At 36.6% G+C, this 21,209-nt stretch overlaps 2 protein-coding genes and 1 long non-coding RNA gene across 9 annotated transcripts in view; 1 reads left to right on the top strand and 2 right to left on the bottom strand.

Moving 5' to 3' along the window:
• Positions 1–21,209, bottom strand: part of LOC134535576 (uncharacterized) — a 70,504-nt gene that overhangs the window by 43,341 nt on the left and 5,954 nt on the right. For 4 of the 6 annotated variants that reach the window (XR_010075646.1, XR_010075647.1, XR_010075645.1 and 1 more), the window contains exon 2: positions 4,336–4,474. The exons of the other annotated variants lie outside the window; for them this stretch is intronic. Coding sequence is in view for 1 of the 4 variants with exons in the window: in XM_063374775.1 (XP_063230845.1) it covers positions 4,336–4,474 (139 nt within the window). In the remaining 3 variants the exon portion in view is untranslated. The remainder of the gene's footprint in view (positions 1–4,335; positions 4,475–21,209) is intronic. 6 annotated transcript variants of the gene reach the window in all.
• On the top strand, positions 586–19,300 carry LOC134535577 (uncharacterized). Of its 2 annotated transcripts, none has more exons than XR_010075650.1 (2): positions 586–692; positions 19,099–19,300. It is a non-coding gene; the product is annotated as an uncharacterized LOC134535577 (long non-coding RNA). The 2 variants fall into 2 exon arrangements; XR_010075651.1 differs by having other exon boundaries at positions 19,041–19,300.
• Positions 11,497–19,083, bottom strand: LOC134535573 (uncharacterized). Its single transcript, XM_063374771.1, has 2 exons — positions 18,794–19,083; positions 11,497–16,826 (listed from the first exon to the last, which is right to left on the bottom strand). The coding sequence occupies exons 1-2, from the start codon at positions 19,081–19,083 to the stop codon at positions 15,941–15,943; spliced, it is 1,176 nt and encodes a 391-aa protein (XP_063230841.1). The 3' UTR covers positions 11,497–15,940.

Raw genomic sequence — 21,209 nt, 5'->3', positions numbered from 1 at the left:
AGCCGTACTTTTGGTCGACGAAGAAAAAGGTCCCAGAGATATTGTGCTGCATGGTAGAGACGGCCAACTTAAAAGGGTCTCTGAGTTACACAGATCGTACGATCCTCTCCAGTAGCCCTTGATGTTCCTCAACAAGGTACTTGTGCCATTGTAATGTTTGGTGGCACTTGCTTAACTTATTTACTTATTTATTATTTTCTTTTTTTAAATGGCGAACTGGTTTCCACACGTTTTCAGTATTCTATATTGGTATTTATTAATTTATGTCATTTAAATATTTAAAAGTTAATTGTGAACAAAGTTCAAATTGTTTGTAATAATTATAATTATGTGTAATTTAAATGTTTGAACACATCAAGTTTTTTTATTGTGTCAATGTATTTTTAAATCTATTATGAATAATGTGTTCACAATTTAATTATTGTAGTAAATATGTGAAGGTATATTCAAGGAATTATAAGTCAATCTTTTTTTGTAATAGAATTAATGCTCCAGTAATTATCGATCTTTTTTGTTTTTCAAAAAGTACTCTCTACGAGTACCCTGTTCAATGTTCTTCTTCGTCTTGCCGTTACCGAGCACAAACGGTCTTTTCCAGCACCTTGACGCCATGTTTTCTTAAGGCTAAATTCATTCTTGTGGGAGTTTGTGATTTTCAACATGCATTAAGCATCTCTAAACCGCACTAAGTGGTAAGTTTTGTTGTACTATTTAATAAGAACGTCGGGTAATGTTTGTAGCGCCGGGCGTGTTAATATTCTTTACTTCTTGTGTGTTTGAAGTGCGGTCCACGCTACCGGCCATGAGGTTTGCTTTATCCAACTTGTACTGTGGTGTTGAGGCCTGTCCTCAGCGGCCGGAAGCAAATGAAGTGACCGCACCAAATCAGGAAAGCCGACGGCTATTTTTCATTTTTTTTTGGCATGAATTACTAACCTTTTTACAACATTACCCTAAGTGGAAGAATTTTTTTTGCGGACTTAATCTCATCGGACTTTTCGTCAACCATGTTTACTCCTTTTTTTTTAATTAACTTTTTTGGACCAACGAAACAACGCGTTATCTAATTTATAACTTTTGAAACAACGAAACAGCGTAATGACTTGGACTAAAGATATGTTGATAAACAAAGGAAAATGTAATTTATAAAATTAATCATGTAATTAATATTGTTTGTTTTAAAAGGTTGTGTTTTAATATGTATGTAAAAATTATTTTTTTTAGGGGGCCCCTAGCTAAAATAAAAAAGAATATAAAATATAAGTATGTCTAAACAACTACTATGATAACAACATAAAAAAAAATGTTGAAAGATATATAACTTTCTGTTGAGATTATTGACATAGTCAGTCAAGGTGTAACAAAATAATTTTTTTTAAAATAATTGTTCTAATAAATTATATATCTGAAATTCTTTTTTTAAATCATTAATTAATACCCTAATTGTATATTGTGAGTGTGCATGACCAGTCAGCCTTATTTACATTCAAACTAACCCCTCACCACTTCAAAACACTTCATGAACCTTGGTCCACGAGCTTTCAGCATCCTCCTGCCTCTATTCATAACCTAACTTAGAGTTGTGAAGGGAGGTAAGGTGTGGTGCATACTGCCCATAATAAAACTGTGACCTGTATGCAATTTTATGCATTTAGATTGATGGTTAGAGATGGTTTTAATCCACTTGATTACTACAGGGACTTATTTAGCCAATATACTGTCGACAAGTCCCAAGGTCAAACCTTCGAATTAGTAGGGATCGACCTACGAAAGGAATGTTTTACTCATGACCAACTGTATGTGGGCCTATCACGAGTTGGATCTGCTGATAATCAATTCATTTTGCTGCCACAAAATAAAACATCAAATATCGTTTACAGCGAAGCTCTAACCCAATAAATTTAATGATATATGATTTGTAGTTAAGGAGTTAAGTATGATATAACAATAAATTAGTCAATATTAAAAATACCTAATTGAAATAGTAACAAAACAGATTTTAATATCCTAGCTTTTATTTAGGTATCTCTTTTTTAGAAACCTCCTATGCAAAAGTAAGGGTGTACATGTGGTGTATATGTGTATATTTATCTAAATAAAAAATGTAAAAATAAACATAAATCAACAACAAAAAACATAAAAATACGTAAAACAACAAAAAAACACTTAGAGAATAAAAATAGGTGTTAGAATAGTAGCTGGATACAAATAATAAAATAATCATCAAATTTATTGTATCGAAACCTTCTAATATACTGAGAGAATGAAAATAGGTGTAAGTATATAACAGTAGCTATAGGTAAGCACAAAAAAATTACAAATATAACAAACATATATGTACTGTAGATACGCGCATTACTCTGAACGACTGACACAAATGTCTTATTTTTTTTTTAAATGGGTACACCAACCGTGCGAAGCCGGGCCGGGTAGCTATATTCAATAAATTAAGTGTTTCCGACGCGGACGAAGTCGCGGGTTGCAGCTATGTATCATTCAGTCGTTAAGTTTTGCGAATCAATTTTTACAATGAAGTACTATTTGTAACTATTGAATAAATCCCACGCGGACGAAGTCGCGGGCCACAGCTAGTATGTATATATAATCAAACTGGTAAACTTACAAAAAGAACTTCTCGGTTGGTCATTCTAAAATGACTCAAAAGTTAACAATAAAAGGATTTCTGTGTTATGGCATTGTCAAATTGTAATATATATATATATATATATATATATATATATATATATATATATATATATATATATATATATCTTTAAAAAATTATCAAGGGAATGCCAGTAACTAATTACATTTTTAAATTACATCATTTAAAACACAGATATTTTTCTTCACGATTCAGTTCAGTTGTCTGCCTGCAGGCACAAGCGGAGTGGAGTTGAAACACGAACTAAACTCAGTTCACAGCGGATGTGTAAAATGAAGAACACAGCTGCGGAAGCATGGTTGATAACGATCAACCGTGATGTTTATAAAAACTACATAATAAATAGAGAAAAAGGGTAGGTGCCGAGATTACATTCTTACAGACAAGATCATTGGCAGCTTCACCGACACGAAAGGAGAATAAGATATGTGGAGTAGCCTAGATGATGACACAGTGTAGCGCTGTGACTGCTACTTAGAGCAATCTGCAAGCATAGTTAAAATGTGGCTGCAAGGCTCCCGGAAGTAAGAGGAGTAAGTGTTATTTGATTGGCCCTAGACTATTAGGCGATCGGGCCCTGCCAAATAATAATAAAAAAAAACATGGGCTGAGCTGACCTATAGTGGTAAGCCACCGGCAGATAGTGTGCCGCGTAGTGGCACCCAAGCATCCAGTTTGAAGGAAAAGGTTTGGACAGTGTCTCACATTTGTGGTATGAAGTATGAGTTAACTAGGACATAGGAGCGAAGTCAGACGACAGATCGCGCATGAGAGTCGTGCGTTGAAGCTTACTGTTAGGCATGGGAGTCGCTTGTATATGAGAGGGGAATCGGTCATTGCATGGCCCTGCAAGTTTCTAGAAGCACAGCGAATATCGCTGTGGCACAAGGGGGGAATGGATGCTGGCGAATAGCAAACACCGGCCGATGTGGTACTCCAGGTGTGTCCAGGAGTGCCCATAACTTGAGCATAGTGCCTGACAAAAACCGATCATGTTCGCTGTCACAAAAGACAACAGAGGTACAGTGAAAGGCGGACCATAGCAGGACAGCGAGATGGGGACCGGGCGGAAGAGCAGGGCAGCCGTGAGGAATATCATGCCATAGACCCGCACAAAAGGCGGCAGTAATTTGGAAATGTTTGCTTCTTATGCATGAGAGCGCTGAACAGTTCAGCCGATGCGCTGGGAAACGGCGCAGGGAGCCGGCCAAGAGATTACAGGAATGGACCCAGAATTTTTTTTTTAAATCAAGTAGTCTCTTAAATCAAGTATGTAACCTAAAACATAAAAAAGAGACAATATGGCGCCGAGAATTTACTGATGTGGCACAATATTTAATTTATACCAAAACAAGTTAAACTATCAACATATGTTTAAAATTCAGGTAATAAGACTCACTAAAAGTAAAAAGCTACAGTGAGAAGATAACATTTTCCTCATTATTTTTTAAAGAAATATCTACTTAAAAATCCCATGTTTAATCGTTTTCGCTACAAACATTCTTAGAAGAAGTTGAAGAAGCAGTGCAAAGAAATTAATAAAATCCTTCCTTAATTTTTACTCATATTTCAAGTCAGAGGCACCATTTTCCTAAACAAGGCCAAACATTTAAAAAGGTTGGACTAGATTAAACAAAACAAATTTTATAACAATTGCTGATAATATTTACAGTCCTCAACTTCCGATGCTGCAGGTTCAAAGAGCTGTTGTGGGTTGACAGCAGGTTCCAAAATTGTGTGTGATGTAAAAGATGAAGGCCTTTGAGTTTCCAAAACGACTTTCCCATCGTCTGTTCTTCTTTTGCTATGCTGTCAGATAACATAAAATTATCATGCACCATTAAGAGAGGATTAACATAAACAACTAAACCACAGACTGACATTACACACAAAAAGAAAGAAATAGACACAGTAGAAATCTTGCCGCTGGAAAAAAATCTCTAATGTGAACATGAGTATGCAGCAAAAGGGTATGTAAAAAAATTGTGTCACAACAAAAAACCTATTTTTTAAAACGAGAACCTACAAAATATTAGAAAATTAAGTACTTATTTATAAGTTTTTCTTAATTGGAGCATTTAACAGTGAAATTTCAATACAAGGTACCTTTAAATCCAAAATTGATTATTGAAGGTTTTTTTTAACTGAACTATATGTACTATAAAATGCAATACATTTAGTAAAGTTTGAAAGTATACAACCGTAACCTAAAGAAGAAATTATTTCAAGTAGCCTAAACATTATCATGATGTAGCCTCTCGTGTTAAACACATGAGGGGAACAAGGAGTAGGAAGGGAAACAGAGTGTGGCGAAAAGTCATCCAAAACTATTACAACTGAATACATTTATTACTGATTAAACAAGAAATTATTCATTACAACATTAATGACGAAAACGTAAACAGTTCCTATTTGCGGCGTGGCTCTGATTCGAAAGTCTGCGAACAGAAACATTTAACAATTATGAGACACGTGAATGCAGCTTAACACATCAACATTACAATTGCCCGTGCTCTCATACTTGGCACGCCGCTTGGCGCTGGGTACACCGTCAAAGAAAAGCTAAGTTACAACGTACATAAATTCCCAGACTGTAAAAGAAAATAATTATATTGTTGACCTATGTCAATGAACAAGTTACCAAACATCAGTAACTAAAATAATACTATTTGTACACAAGACGTTTTTACGTAGGTACGCAGACCTCTAATAATTACTCTAACAGCTCGTCGACTCTTGTCGACACGTATTTCTGCGGGCAAGTCGGCGCATGGATTACCAGTGACTATCTGCGCAAACTATCCTAGCGCGAGAACTGGTCGTCGGTGTGGGCACTGGGATTATTCTTCGGGTGTCACTGCCGGGTTTCGCACCTAAGTGCTGTATGTCCAGTCGGTAGTCAAGTCTTTCCTCGGGACTCACAAGCTCACACCGCCGTCTCCAAGCCTAGCCTCCGTCACCACTGCCCCTCTTCTCATTCTAAGTTTTCTACCCACTCGGTCTATAAGTGTCCACGACAAATAGTACTTTACCAAGTGGTAGCTTCTTCCAACGGGCAGCGTGACGGCAGGCCGGCGAAACGTGTTGACGGTGTAGCTTCCTTCCGCAGCGAAGGCCAGCAGGGCCTCCGGCTGTTGTCGCTGATGGTCGCGACGAGTCTCCTCCTTCACCGCAATATGGGCCCCCTTTTATACTCTGCGATCTGCTCGTATCAAACATGGCAGAATGTTCTCGGTCGGGGCAACCGGAACCGGCGCCTGCGGCGATGTCCGGTTGGCAAGCCCGCCAAAACGAGCCTCCCCGAGGGCTGCCGAGCGGCTCCGAACTTCGCGCGCGCAGCGCGCGAACACTTTCCTTGTGCGGGTTGCATCGGCGCGCGGTTAGGCACCGCGCGACATATTTTGATGTGCGTGTGCGGAGCACACGCAACAATGAGACTAAATGTTGTACCCATCATTGATACATGTTATTGCAACTAATATAATCTAAAATTATCGTAATAAACATTTTAATGACCTTTTGGTTGATATTTTTAAGGGATTACACCTTATAAGTTTACAGCACAAACTTCAAATAAGCATGTTTAAATAAGAACTACTGAGAAAAAATTTAAATCAATTACCAAATCTTTGTGTGTTTAAAAAATGTGCTGACCATTTATGTCAAAACATGTTCCTATAAAGTGATGAAAAATAAAGCAATGTTTATATGAAGTTTTTCTAATACATGTAAATATTGTACCGCCAATTAACATATTTGGCACAATTGTAAATTTTAATTTTTAAATTATTATTTTAGCAGTAATTACTTAAACATTTTACACTCACTGTACACTTCCACTTAATCTTTGTCAGGCTAGTTCCCTAATTTGTTCCCAGCGCCGTATCTGATTTTTGCCAAACCTCTGCAAAGCCAGCATTCAGGCTCATCTTTCATCTTATCCTCGCTTCGGCGCACGTCTGGTCACTGAAACACGGCCGGTTGCCATGATCAGGACAGCTTATCACTGCATCTTCTCAGGGCCCCGAGTTTCTCAGAGCTCTCCTGAGGTGAGCACTTCAAGGTATGCTCATGAGTCATTTTACCAAACCCACAGTCACATCTCCTGGCTCAGTAGAGCTTATTTCCCACTGTCACTGCTGTTTACAACCTCCTCCCTTCTCTTTAGACTCCAGTACAATGACCGAACACTAACCCCAGTCTCCTTCAAGGCTAGCGAAATTATCAACTACTCCGAGCGGTTGTCAAGCTCAGCCTGCCCCCTGGCGACTCACGCAACAAACATCCTCCCGTCGTTCTTACCTGAGCCACCAGAGAGCTCCACCAGTTTCCTCCATAAGTCCTCTTGCTTTAGAAGCAGCCTCGTTCGACATGTGCGAGTCGATTTATTTTCTGTTTCGGCCACCTCCCAGTAGATAGCCCTGCCATCGGGCGCCAGAATAAACGTCGAGATATCGACCACTCACTCGGAAGTCTTCGGAACCTTTTGGCCCTGAAGCCGAAGTATCCCCCCCCCTTATTTCTAAATCAAGCGCCTGTTTTTAATTAAGCGTCACACTGACCTACCAGGCACTTCTTCGCGCGATGTCAGACTGAATACTTCGTTTCTCGGCCACCCCTCAGCAATATTCAACTTCGACACGTCCACTAGGATGTAGTCGTCTCGTCAAGGGATGTTTTCCCAAAGATTTTAGATAGTCATTAGTCAGTCGGTGTTACAATGTAGAAACTTTTATATATTGCTAAATTTTAATAAATCTAAATTATGATTGCTTCCGCGTTCACCGCGCTTGTTTCGGTCAGGATTTCGCGCGCATCTATGAGGAACCACTCCTGAGCACAATGAACCACACCCTGTGAGTTTTCGACACCCTCTTTCTCTTCCCCAACGATTCTCATTTTGTGGGCATTTTTGCCCGTTTAACGACTGGCTGTGAAGCAGGTCTAATTCTTTTGGATTTGGCTTGTTCACAGACAGGGTCCCAGAGCCGGCGCTGACTTTGCAGCCAAATGCTCTTCCTCGTCTTCGGTAACCGAAAGCTACTAAGGCACCACCCGGCAGCCTGGCTACAGTAGAATGTATCACTCCCGACCAGCAAGTTCCAAATATAATACCCCCAAATTCTCCGCGACTTCCACAGCGTGCCAGTGCTACGCAATTTCTTAGTGCCAGCTAATTGTACTATATATGTGATAAATAAAGTGGTATAAATACAGGACTTTAATTATGCTACCTGCTAATAATTATATTTCTGGGATTGTTTATTTTAATTTTTAACTATGGTGTAAGGCACCATTTAATAATTTGGCACGGGCTGGCCCTAGAATAAATTTTAACTTATTCATGTATTAGCCCCTATTGGTGTATTTGCCCGATTGTAAAGGTTAACTTCTTAACATATAGCTAAACCCTATTATAAAATTTTAACTTATTAAGGTATTAACCAATATTATAAATTTTAACTTATAATGTATTAGTCCAATTATATATTTTAAGTAATCAACCTCTTTACCAAACCAACTTATTATTACCAAGATGATGTTTTGTTTTCTTTTGTTCAATTAACTATGATAAAAAAAAGAGGCACAGTTTACGACGACCCTGCATTTTTTATCTATTCTTTTGAAACTAAAGATCCACAGTCTCCCAAAATGTTTCCAGGGAGACATTTACGTTACACCAATGTTACGTTACACCAACGGGAACTTTGCGCGGCAAGGTCATCGATTCCTTCCCCCCTTCACTTCACCCCCTCTTTATCCTTCCTTAGATTGCCTGCTCCCTTTTCTTTTCTATGTTTTTGCCTTGTTTATCCCCTCCACTCTATGCTGACGCTCATGCGCACTTGGCATTGTGGCCTATCGGCCTTCTTCTTGTTATATTTTTTTGTCACTTGGTAGAACGAACATAGTAGATCGTATAATTTATCATGATAAAAGTAACGTAATTGTAAATGGGCGACTGAACTTACGACAGGACATGATGTTTTATTATAGAGCTGGTGTCTATTTTTTTTTGTAAATGCTGTTTCTGGTTAGCCAAAATTTAGCTTCCATTGGTATTAGTGTTAAATGCTTTCAATTTGGTCCTTCCGAACCTTGAAGCTTCGTGAGATTTCATGGTCTCTAGCGTCTGCAGAGATCCATCGTTATTTAAAAGGATTTCCTTACGAATTTAAATTCTAATTAGTTTTCATTGTTCCTTTTTTGTAAGATTTTTGGTAAATCATTACACCCAGTTTGTACCTAAGATTGTTGCCTTTCTGATTAATTTATGCTGCGTAAAATAATCGTAGTTTACATGAATTTGTATTGGCCTTGCATTGCCTTGGCATGAGATTTTTGTTATGCTTAAATTGAAGTCAATTGCGTTAGTAGTATAGGATAGCCATTCCAAGCCCAGGAGTGTAAGTGTAAGGACAGAGCCGGTGTCCGCCATATTGGATTGTGACATCACTGCAAATTCTTAGATGACATTAAATTTGACTTTGACCTCAACAATGGTGGTCATATTAGAACCACCATTTTGTTTTCAGCCATTTGGGTTTTGCAATTTGGTTTTTCTGCCATTTTGTTTTTCCCCTAACTTGGTTTTCCACCATCTTAACTATGTCATCATTGCAATTTTACGTTATGGTTGCCAACTTTGAATCAAGAAACATTGCAATTTTTGTAACTACCGCCATCTTGAAAATACACAATGTTTATGCAAGAAAATCGGGAAAATTTTAATATAACTTTCTGCCATTTTGAAAATTATTATATCACCGTTGCACTTTCGTTATGTATGCCATCTTTAAATTTCATAATTACTATCTGATTTGAACAGGAAAAATGTTGAATTTATAAAAAATTCAATTAATTAAATTTTGATGGTAAAATTTATATAAAAAAAACTGTGTTCAACTCCAGCAAAGGAAATCAATAAAAATTGTGTCAGATCCTACCTTCACAGAAGCCACCGACAGACTGACCTTGCACCACTAATGCCAAGTATGACATAATGGTGACCATCTTGTTTTCATCTGCTGGAGGCAGCCATTTTCTTTTCGTCTGCTATAGGGCACTGGCGCCATATTAGTTTGATTATTACTTAGGTACTAGAGCGCAGGAATAATTTATTGCCAGGGCACCCTGCTATCCTTGAATCTCGTACGCCATCGAAAATCTGTAATTTTTAAACTAGAAATTTTGAATAAGTTCCAAAAAACATAAAAAAAATCTCTTGTTCAAATAATGATATATTAGATCACCTCAATTCGATTTTTTCTTATGAGAAAAAGTTAATTTAGGTAAATAAATATATTTAATCAAATAACTAAAAAAAGTGATGGGTTCGAGAAATAAAAACACCACAAAATTACAAATAAAAATTTTTATACATAATTTCTGCAAGTACACATGTTCATCGCGAGGCATCATGAAATATATCACTGTTATTTTAACGAAATTGTGAACTCTGTGCTGTGTGAAAACTGGTAATCATATGTCATTTGAAACTTCTCTGAGAAGACATGTCAAGACATGCAAAGGATTCGCTTCGTACTCTAAGACGACTGTATAAATCGAGAAATGGCAGTAATGTTTTTTTGTACTTGCATAAATCATGTAATAAAATATTTAGTTGTAATTTTATGGTGTTTTTATTTCTCAAACCTGTAATTTCTTTTGGTAATTTTAATTAATCAAGAATCGAACTGAGGTGATCTAATCAATCATAATTTTAATAACCGATTTTTTTGAAGATATTTGGATTTTTTATCAGAATTTCTAGTTTATTAAATACAAATGTCTAAGATGGCCACCAAGATGGTCATCAAGCTGGCGGGCACCCTGGCAATAAATAATTAGTGCACTCTAGCCAGTAAAAATTAAAATATGGCAACAGCACCTTTTAGGAGACGAAAAGAAAATGGCCACCATGTCGTCATACTGGCTGATATAATATCTGCTTTGGCATTAGTGGTGATGCCATTTGTAATCAATTGCCCTCGCCGGGTTTTGAACCTCGTCCCTTTTTTATATATTTTACTATCAAAATTAAATTTAATGAATTTTTTATCAATTTAATTTTTTTCCATTAAAATCAGATATTAATTACAAAATTTCAATATGCCGGCTATAACAAAAGTGCAATGGTGATGTCCTAATTTTCAAATTACAAAAAAGGTTTTTTTAAAATTTGGTTAGCCCAATTTTTGTATTTATTTTAAATTTTTCCCAGATTTTATAGCATAAAAATTACAGATGTTCAAGATGACAGCCATAAGAAAATTGAAACATTTCTTGACTCCAAGATCGCGACAGTACCAAAAATTGCAACGATATCACAGTTAAAAATACAGAATGTTCTAGAAACCAAGATGGTAATAAAACAAAATGTCAGATCCAAGATAGCCTCTGGGGTCGTCAACCAAGATAGTTGCCATAACATCACAATCCAATGTGCAGACACCAGCTATGGCTCCACATTATTACTCCTAGGCTCCGACCGGCTATCCTATACTACTTGCATTGCCCTTTTACTTCTTCATGTACTTAAAGTCTATCTTCTTAGGTTAAATTTTTTACGTGCATGAATTGTGTAGGAAATGCATAGTATAGCGCAAGTTTCTCTGAAAGAAACATTCAATAAGACCTACAAGTCAGGACACTATTAAATTGTATAGTGTTTATTGCATCTTCAAACACTTTACTTCCATTACACAAATCATTTATTAGCATTAAGACCATCCACCATTGTGTCTTTGTTTATTCATATATAAGTACATATGACATTGATGTGAAAATATATAGGTGTGATCTATAAAGTATTTAATGAATGAGTTAAATATTTTTTATATTTGCTTATTGCATGTTTTCCTCGAAATCCTAGAGTTAATACCCATAATTTGGGGAGAATTGGGTTCGCAAGGGATAGCCAAATTAAGTTTTATTACAGTTTTATTAATAACTTATATTTACATTAATAATAAATAATTGTACTTAAATTTGTCTAATCACCAATCACTGGCACTTAAAAATGTTTATTCGCAAGTCACTCAATGTCTGTCAAGTTCCACAGTTCACACTCCTCACTGGAGCTAGGTTCAACAGTGGTTAGCTCCTTACCACACACAGTCTCGCGCCAATTAGTCACATTCTCTCGATCCCGTCGCTTCGCGTCGCGCCAATTTTGATGGGGTCGGTCTCTCTCCCTCTTCGCCGATGTCGCACTTCTCTCGCGGAACTCAACAAACTCTTATAACTCGCTCGGAACCCGTGGAACTGTCATTGCTTAAGTACCTGGGGCGCCCTCCTAGAACCGTCCAGAGCGGTTGTGTTGAGTCGCATCATTCCGAGCTGTCCCGACGCCCGAAACATCGAGAAAGGTGGTGTTTATTCGCAACACTCCACGCAGACCTTCTAACTCTCCCGATTTTGGCCGGAGTCTCCGGATTTTGTATGTTATCTCCCGCCCTCCGGAGCTTTCATATAAATCTCCGGACTTTTGACTTATCCGCGATGTATTTCGATATTTTTTTTGCGTCAAATCATGCATCAAACGGTAAAAATAATCGCCATTATCGTAAAGTACGTTCGGCTTCGGCGAACACCATGTATTATCGATTATCGCTGGTAGTTAGTTCTGTGGACTCGATATGGTACGATTATCGCGTCACGTGAACGAATCAAAATAGTTTTGTCAGCCATTATTATATTGTGTCCCAGTATTATTCGCGAACGCTTCAGTCGATTTCTATGTGAAATGAGTTGTTCAAAATTTTTAAATGTCTAGAAAATATGAAACTATTTACCGACATGCATTTTCAGAAGAGTATCCGTGTAACAAAGAATCTCGGAAAGGTTCTAGCTACATATGCTTTCTGCTGCTTGTGTAGGTGTGATTTTTCTGAGGCACATGGCGGTAGACGCGATGTTATCAAACATGTGGAAACAAAAAAACACAAAGAAAGTGCATTGTGCGTTGAAAGTAATCGCAAGTTGAATTTTTTTGTTCAAGAAAATGATTATGAAAGTGTTACACGTGCGGAGTGTTTGTTTACTTCGTTTATCATCGAACATAACCTCCCATTTAGCTGTGCTGATCATGCCGAGCCGTTGTTTAGGATTATGTTTCCGGACAGCCAGATAGCCAAAAAATACGGGTGCGCCCGAACGAAAACATCAGCAATTGTGCGTGAATTAGGCATTAACGGAAAAAAGATAACTGTCGAAATTCTTAAAAATACATCGTTTTCTGTCCCTACGGACAGTAGCAACAAAAGTGATGCTAAATTGTACCCTATTGTCGTCACTTTTTACAGCAAAGACTCTCAACAAATTGAAAACTTTGTACTGTCTGTCCCTTCATTAGAAGGTGATGCAACTGGTAAAAACATTGGCAATCTTGTACTCACCACCCTCAAATCATGTGATATCCCGTTGTCGAATTGTTTGGCCTTAAGTGCAGACAATGCACCTCTAATGTTGGGAATGAAGAATGGCGTTGTAGCTCTCTTAAAAACTGAGATACCAAATCTCATTGTAATGGGTTGTCCATGCCATTTAATAAATTTAGCTGCTGAAAAGGGAGCAGCATGCCTTCCTATCAAAATAGATGAATATTTGATCGACATTTATTATTATTTAGATAAAAGTGTGAAAAGGAAAGAGCATTTGAAGCATTTCCAGGAATTACATAACACAGAAGTTAGAAAGATTTTGAAACATGTGAGTACACGTTGGCTGTCTCTTGGTAGGTGTTTAAGTAGATTGTTGCAGTAGTGGCAACCTCTTGCAAGTTTTTTTAGAACCTAAGTTTGTGGTCAGAAGGATTCCCACGTTGGTGATTTACAAACTTACAAAATTCCCAAACTGGTTCATAATCAAGTTACTAGCGAAGTTTCAAACTCTGTTCAAGACTCAGACAAAGGTTCTGGAATAAGTAAGTCTGCAGTTTCATCCAGTTCAAAACGAAGCTTAGAGACAAAAATGTGTAATAGCAAACACAAAAAACCGAAACAAAATGACACTCCAGTAAGTTGCAGTCTGTCACGGGAAGAAAGGTTATTTATGTTTATTTCTTCAGAACTGAATAAGGCGTTTTGCTTATTTCTTTCAAATACTATATCAGCATTTGAAACACCAAATTTGCTTCTCCAGTCCAGTGTGCATCAGATTCATGTGCTAAGATCATGTTTGCTTAGTCTGCTACAGAACATAATGTCTAAATTTGTTAAGCCAGCAGCAGTCAAATGTGGATCGTCAATTTTAAATGTTGACTACCATAGCAAAGACAATCGAAAAATGACTCTGATATAATAGTGGGCAGTGCGATGACCAAAGTTGTGGCAACACTAAAACAAGAAGAGAAGTTGATTTTCTTTGATTCTGTAAGAAAATATTATTCAGCAAGTTTGGATTATATGGTACATAAATTTTCATTTAAAAGTGATGATATGATTAATGCTGAAGTTGCAAATATTGAATCAATTTGCAGTGCGTCATTTTCAAGCTTGCAATATTTTGTGGAAAAATTTCCTACAATTCTTGATTCTACTGAACAAGATTTGGATGAATAATTAGATGCATTACAGGCCCAATTTTGTAATTTTCAACTTGAGCCAGAATTACCACACGACATCAAGAATGAAGAAAGAATAGGGGTCAGATGAAAGCTGCAGATGGGACATTAAAATATAACAAATTATCCAGAGTAATGCTTGCTATTTTGACAATCCCACACTGTAACGCATCTTGTGAGAGAGTATTTAGCCAGGTTACTAAAACACACACACACAGTTCAGGTCAGCACTCAGCGAAGAAACCCTGGAATGTCTGACAGCAAAATCCACCCAAAAGGGAAAATGTTTTGAACAAAAGTTTTATACTTCATTTCTCAAGACTGCAAAATCAGCTACAACATCAAGGAATCAACAGCATTAAGGTAGTATGACAAAGGTTCACTATAATTTAACTATATTTTCTTGGATTGTAATTCTGTATTTTATTAATGTTTTTTAGATATAAAGAGGTTAATTTATTAGTCTTTTGATATAAATTGCTGGTTGGTCTTCTAATCATTGTATGAATCACACTCGATAGCCTTTTTATGGTGGTGTGTAAAACGTCGCAAATTTCAAAGTTGGACAACTACAAATTTTGGTGTGTATGTTGGAGAGGAGGTGACGAACCTCTTAATTTTTCAGTTTGGGAAGTTGGAAGGTCTGTGCATGGTGGCCTCTGTAAGCCCGGAATTCCCAGACAGCTAAAGGTGACTTAAGCCCGAGGCGGGACAATGCGAGGGTTGACCAGGGGGAAAGGAGGCGGGGAGCTCGGACCCTTGTAATCCGGCCAGGCATGTGTGGCATGCCTTAGGCCTCTGTCAGACGAGCGACCTGGGTGGCGCCACCCAGTCGACAACAATATTTGAACGGACCTGCCAGACGGGGTCGTACCACCTATCAAGTGGCTCGCGACTGTCGACCATCCGCTACCCGGACGCCACCTGTAAGTGGCGGCCACCCAGTCAGTCAGTTGTTGTAGTGCAGCCTGTCACACGACACCACTGAGAAGCGACCACTTCACTATGGACCTCGACGTTGAGGCATTTATTCACGAAGTACAACTCCGCCCAGCTATTTGGGATGCTAGTACATCGGAATATTCGAATAGGGACAAAAAGAAGAAAGCATGGGAAGAGTTAATTAACATGTTTATGAGTAACAATGAAGCGGCGTCGAATGAAGAGAAAAACGAATTTGGTAAGTAATACTAATTTTATATAACTATAAAATAACATATTACATAACATGATTTAACACAACGCAACTGTTAAACATAATATAATTTCACATAAACAACACCACATAATACACAACAATGGATTAAATTACATGTTTTACATTACTTGTCTAAACTGGACAATATTGTTCAGATGTTTCTTTATCAATGCTGTGTGTTCAGACTACATTTCAAACATTGTGTTGTTGTAACATTTATGTATATATACTGTAGAATTGTAAATGTAGGGCCTATGCATGTCGTACGTGCTGTTTGAGTTACTTTACTAACCCACTTAAAAAAAGTAGCTTGTGTTGAATTAATATTTATTTTTTTACTAATAATATGTCACTATTAAATTGAAGTTATAAAAAATATGTAGATTTAAAACTCGAATTCTTCTGTTTTAAGACCGAAATGTAGCTATTTACTCATATTGTTCCGAACAGTGTAAGTGCATTGAACACCTGAGTGAAACAACAGGAAATGTATTTGGTTTTACATTCAATCTTATATCATATCATACTGCCATTTCAGTTCTCCCTCTTCATTAATGAAATAATCTGCGAAAATGTCTCTAACAGCCAATGCTCTATGATTACCCCTACTCGTGTTGTCTCGCTCAAGAATGGGAAGGTCTGGGGTTGTAATTGCATCTTCAAACTTGTAGCTGTCTCTCTTTCTTACAAAATTATGTAATATACAACATGCTTTCACAATATCTTCTGCCAATTCAATGTCGACATCTATTGGGCGGTGTAGAATACGCCATTTATTAGCAAGAATACCGAAACTGCACTCTATGTACCGACGACTCCTGGACAATCTGTAGTTGAAGATTTTCTTCTTTTGAGAAAGGTTCCTTCCACCATATGGTCTTAGCATGTTTTCAGACAGTCCAAATGCTTCATCGCCAATAAATAGGAATGGTACAATCTCATTGACTGTTCTTGAAATTTGGGCTGGTACAGGAATCCTCAAGGTTCCATCCACCATTCTTTTGTACAATTGCGTCTGCTTGAAAATAGAGGAATCGTTTGTTCGTCCATACAATCCTATGTGTACGTAGGTAAACATGTAATCAGCATCACAAACCGCGAGAAGAACAATGGAAAAGAATTTTTTATAGTTGTAGTAAAGTGAGCCACTCTGTTTCGGTTGTATTACTCTAATGTGTTTGCCATCGATGGCTCCCAAACAATGAGGAAAGTTGGCCTTCCTGTCAAAACCTGCTGCAATATTAAGCCAATTCTCTTCAGTGGGTTGTGGTATACACATGTCTTTCATGCAAGACCATATTTCTTGACACACTTCTTTTACAATTACTCCAATGGTAGATCTTCCCAAAGCATAGGAGTAGTGCAAATCAGTCATGCTGCAACCCGTTGCCAAATATCTGAAACAAACAACACACAACATATTTGTTAATCAACAACGTTTTGCGCACACTAAACAAGTAAACATTATCCACCTTTCAGAAATTATACTATGGGGGTAATTGACTGAAAATGTTATTAATAATTTTATTTTATTTTTTACATTGCTTTATTACTGGTTTAGGAAATCAAATAATGACAAGTTATCAAAACTAATGTTTGTCACCTTGTCAACTTTTGATAGAGTATTTTGAAACATTCGTCTGAAATATATGTAACGAGACAAAATTATACAATATTGCGTCCATCTGTCCCCATGTATAACCACGACATTTACTTGCCTAAACCAACTAGTATATGTAATATATAGCTTATGGAAAACACAAACATTTGTTTTTAGTGCATCATTGATACAGGTAATATAAATGCATCCACAAGGGGTAAAGAATTATTATTATATATGGCAATTATTACTAGTAAATGTTCAAATAATGTAATAGGTCCATGGAGAAAGGAAATAATGTTTATTGTTGCATATTACCCTTTTAAAAATAATATTCCGGAAATACCACTAAAGTAAATTAAAGTGGATTCTGGGGAAAATACTCTGATATTATTACAATTTAATGCGTAACAAATAAATTGTATCAAGTGACTTAGTTCCCTTCCCCACTGGACGATTCAGTTATATTGTTGTGGACAATATTCTAAGGTATTATATCGTGTTATAGGTGTGCAGCTGCTGAGACGCTGGAAAAGCTTACGTGATAGCTACTCAAGAGAACTGAAACTCCAGAAAGAACAAAAATCTGGGTCAGCACCACGAAAACGCCCTGTTTACTTATTCTTCAAACAACTATCATTTTTGGAAAAAGTAACAAGCTCGAAGAACACTACCAGCTCTCTCGCAGACGAAAATCCAGATGTGACTGCAGTACGGGATACTCCACTCCCAAAAAAATCTAAAACTAAAAACGACCCAATAGGTGAAAGACTTGTTAGTGCTGTGGAGCGAAGTGTGAATAATAGAGCAGAACGGGAAAAGCATCTAGAAAATGATTGCGATAGAATGTTCCTTTTGTCATTGCTTCAGCCTTTGAAACAAATTCCCGAACATGCACGATTCGGGGTTAAAAGGAAGCTCATGGACGTCATTGAAAGTGAAATGAAAATGTATATTCGTACTTCCCTCATATTTCAGCGTCAAGACAACCCAAGTGCACACGTTGAAACTCCTCTACATATTCCACTACAAAATGTTTCCATTAACTATCCCTCGTATAACATCGCTTCTCATTCTCCAGTTGGTTATCCTTTGGAGCCGCGACCCTCAACAGCAGACGACCCATGTGATGTACATTCTAATGTCTCAAGTTACTCTAATACCTCTGCAAGAAGCCCATATTCTGACCTAGATCTTTTTGACGTCCAATAGTAATTATTATTGGGTAGTTAATTCTTCAGTGTTAAAACATTATTTCATTGCTTCAATATATTGCAATTGGATTCCATTGAACTGTATTTTGTTTAACTTTACTATTTAATGTGAGTACATTTGTACAGTTTCATAGATGTTTGTTAATAGTATGTCAGGCAATATAATTTGTATTAAGATTACGTGAGTAATGCTGTACTGTTCCAAATTTATGTATATTAATGTTTCAGGTACATAAAGTAGTTTCATTGATTACATTTTATTTTAAAATATATATAGATTGAAATATTGCATTATTATTTCAGCTTTAAATTGCAAATTCTGTTGGAATATAAATATTAACCCCAATTTTTGTTTATGTTACAAATTTTACAGAGGAACTTTTGTGCTTATTTGTGTCTGTCACAAGAACTAAATAATAACAATTGATAATTTACACATAAGCAAACATAGATAATCTGTTGGGTCTGGGAATGTCCATCACGCATCATATAATTTTAATAAGACGACTCATAAACTAATTCTAATTCTAATTTAAATAAATTTACTTACCTAAGAGTGCAGATTATTTTATATTCTGGTTTTATGGATGCTCTCATGTTCGTGTCCTGGCGGGTCAAATTGTCTGTTAAGATATGAAGCAATTCTTCGAATGTTGTCAGAGACATACGTGCAAAATTAAAAAATTTGCCTTCATCTTCTTTGATGCGTGGGTACAATGTATGAAATAAACTTGTTACCCTTCTCTCCATTATCATTGGATGTACCCAATATCGCCTTTTTTTCTTTTTCTTGCTAGCCAAATGCATATGTACAACTAATGCTATCTCCTCGCTGTCCATTCTTCAACTGGCCAGCCACTCGGGTCGCACAGCGAGTGGCGAGAATGTAGGTGGCGCCACCCAGGTCGCTCGTCTGACAGAGGCCTTACGTCAATGGACAGCGCGTGACGTCATTTGCCGTGAGGGGCCGCCAGCTAGCTCCGAACCTGGCGCACGTCAGGGTCCTGTCTGCATCCATAACAATAGTTCAAAATAAAATACCAATGATTAATTGTGATTATGAATCAAATTGTTAATTATTTTTACATAATGTGGTTAAGCGTGAGTCATATTAAGTTGGTGTTACTTATCCATACACTCCCTGCTTCTGATTCCTGTTATAGCACAGGATTTAGGTTTTTTTTTGTTAGTATCATTTAAGCGCACCTTGGAGGTAGTTGGGTTATATTCCTGCCACGGATTTGAACCCCGCCCCCTTCAAAATTTTGGAACAAAATTTGTACAAAATAATTTACTTTTAATGAATTCAACATAGTAAAAGATAAAATTATTAAATTTGAGTTATGTTATGTCAAACTGCTGATTGTTTTCATGTTTCAGTTACTTTTTTTTTGCTAAATGGTGTATTTACTTTAATTTCAGATTTATATATTGCATTGGCATACTTTGCAGTGTTATTTCTGTTATCATAATTCATAATATAGGGTCAGGTGGGGTGTATATGATACAAAAATATTATTTTAACTAAGAGCACCACAACACTGAGAAAAATTACGCACATTTCTTAGGGCTTTAGAAACCTAATCCTAACTCAATAAAAATTTAGATTAATTAGTTAGATTGATAAAAAATAAATTTAGTGTATTATATTCACCCTGCGATTGGGGGGAATATGATACACAGGTGGGGTGAATGAGATACATTATTATATCCTACTTCCTAGCAACGCTATCAGTGTGGTGGGATGCGTGTGAGACAAGTCAAATACATGTGTATCACCCACAAAAAATTTCATGACAATCAGTTTAGTGGTACTCGAGTTCGGACATAAAATATGAAGTCATGTTACAGAGTGATTATTTTCTCTCTATATTAAAGAAGCATACATTTTGTCACAATACATAAATGCGACTAGTGACAAGTCAAACAAATTCTACATATTTAACCACGTACTGTCCAATTATTGAATGATCTTCTCAGTCAACAAATTGAAGAAATACTGTGGTCCTAATAAGGATTTTCTCTCTATTAATAATAAATACAATAGCAAATGAATAAATGCAACTTAATACAAACTAAAATATGGAATGCTTAGAAATACACAGTTCTACATGTGATGTTAAATTATTTATATTACTCTAAAACATAAACATAGGGGCCTACATAGAACACTAAGTTGTACAAATTGGAGTACAACAATTTGTTTATGTTCAGGTTTACCAACATACAGAAATAGCTTTAAGGTAAAAAAAAAAACAAGGTTTTAATGACAACGTACATTTTAAATTCAGCAGTGGAAAATAGAAATATTAAGCACTTTTTTAATAAAACTACCTAAAATTATGGTATCACATTCACCCCAAAATAATGTTAGATATCTTTCTAAGCATTAAAACATTAAGGATACTTTCCTGCACCATTTAAAACTATAATTTTGAAGCTATCTTCTATGCACACAAAGATATAACAAAAGTTGCTGGACCTAGACATGAAAATTTTTTGGTCGAATTATTTCTTGCTTGAGACTTTTTCATTTCCTATAAAATGTAGCTAAACGTTTATAACATTCATTATGGAATGGGGACGTATAAAGAACAGGCAAGCAAATGTATTTTCTTCAAATTTATTGTATAGCAAAAAGTAAATTTTTTTAATGTATCACTTTCACCCCAAGTTTTACACTGTATCACATTCACCCCACCCAACCCTAATCTTGTCTCTTAACATAGTGTATGTGTTAATCATGTATATTGGCTACCTATGTTCCAGACTTAATCTAGTAAAGACACAAGTGAGTAACAAACATCCAAGCGCACAACATTTTACATTTATTAGTTTTGGAGATGTAAAAGTGGTTATACTCCATTTAAAAAGTAGGTAAACACTTAAGTTAATATGAGTGAGTGGTGATCTTTAAATGACTATTTTTGGTAGTACTGTATGCCAGACACCTACTGTTTTTGAGT

The sequence above is a fragment of the Bacillus rossius genome, chromosome 8 (genome assembly GCF_032445375.1).
Source record: "Bacillus rossius redtenbacheri isolate Brsri chromosome 8, Brsri_v3, whole genome shotgun sequence".
Taxonomy (NCBI): Eukaryota; Metazoa; Arthropoda; class Insecta; order Phasmatodea; family Bacillidae; genus Bacillus; species Bacillus rossius.
Note: the sequence above shows the minus strand (reverse complement) of the source record. Positions and strands in the feature narration are given on the sequence as shown.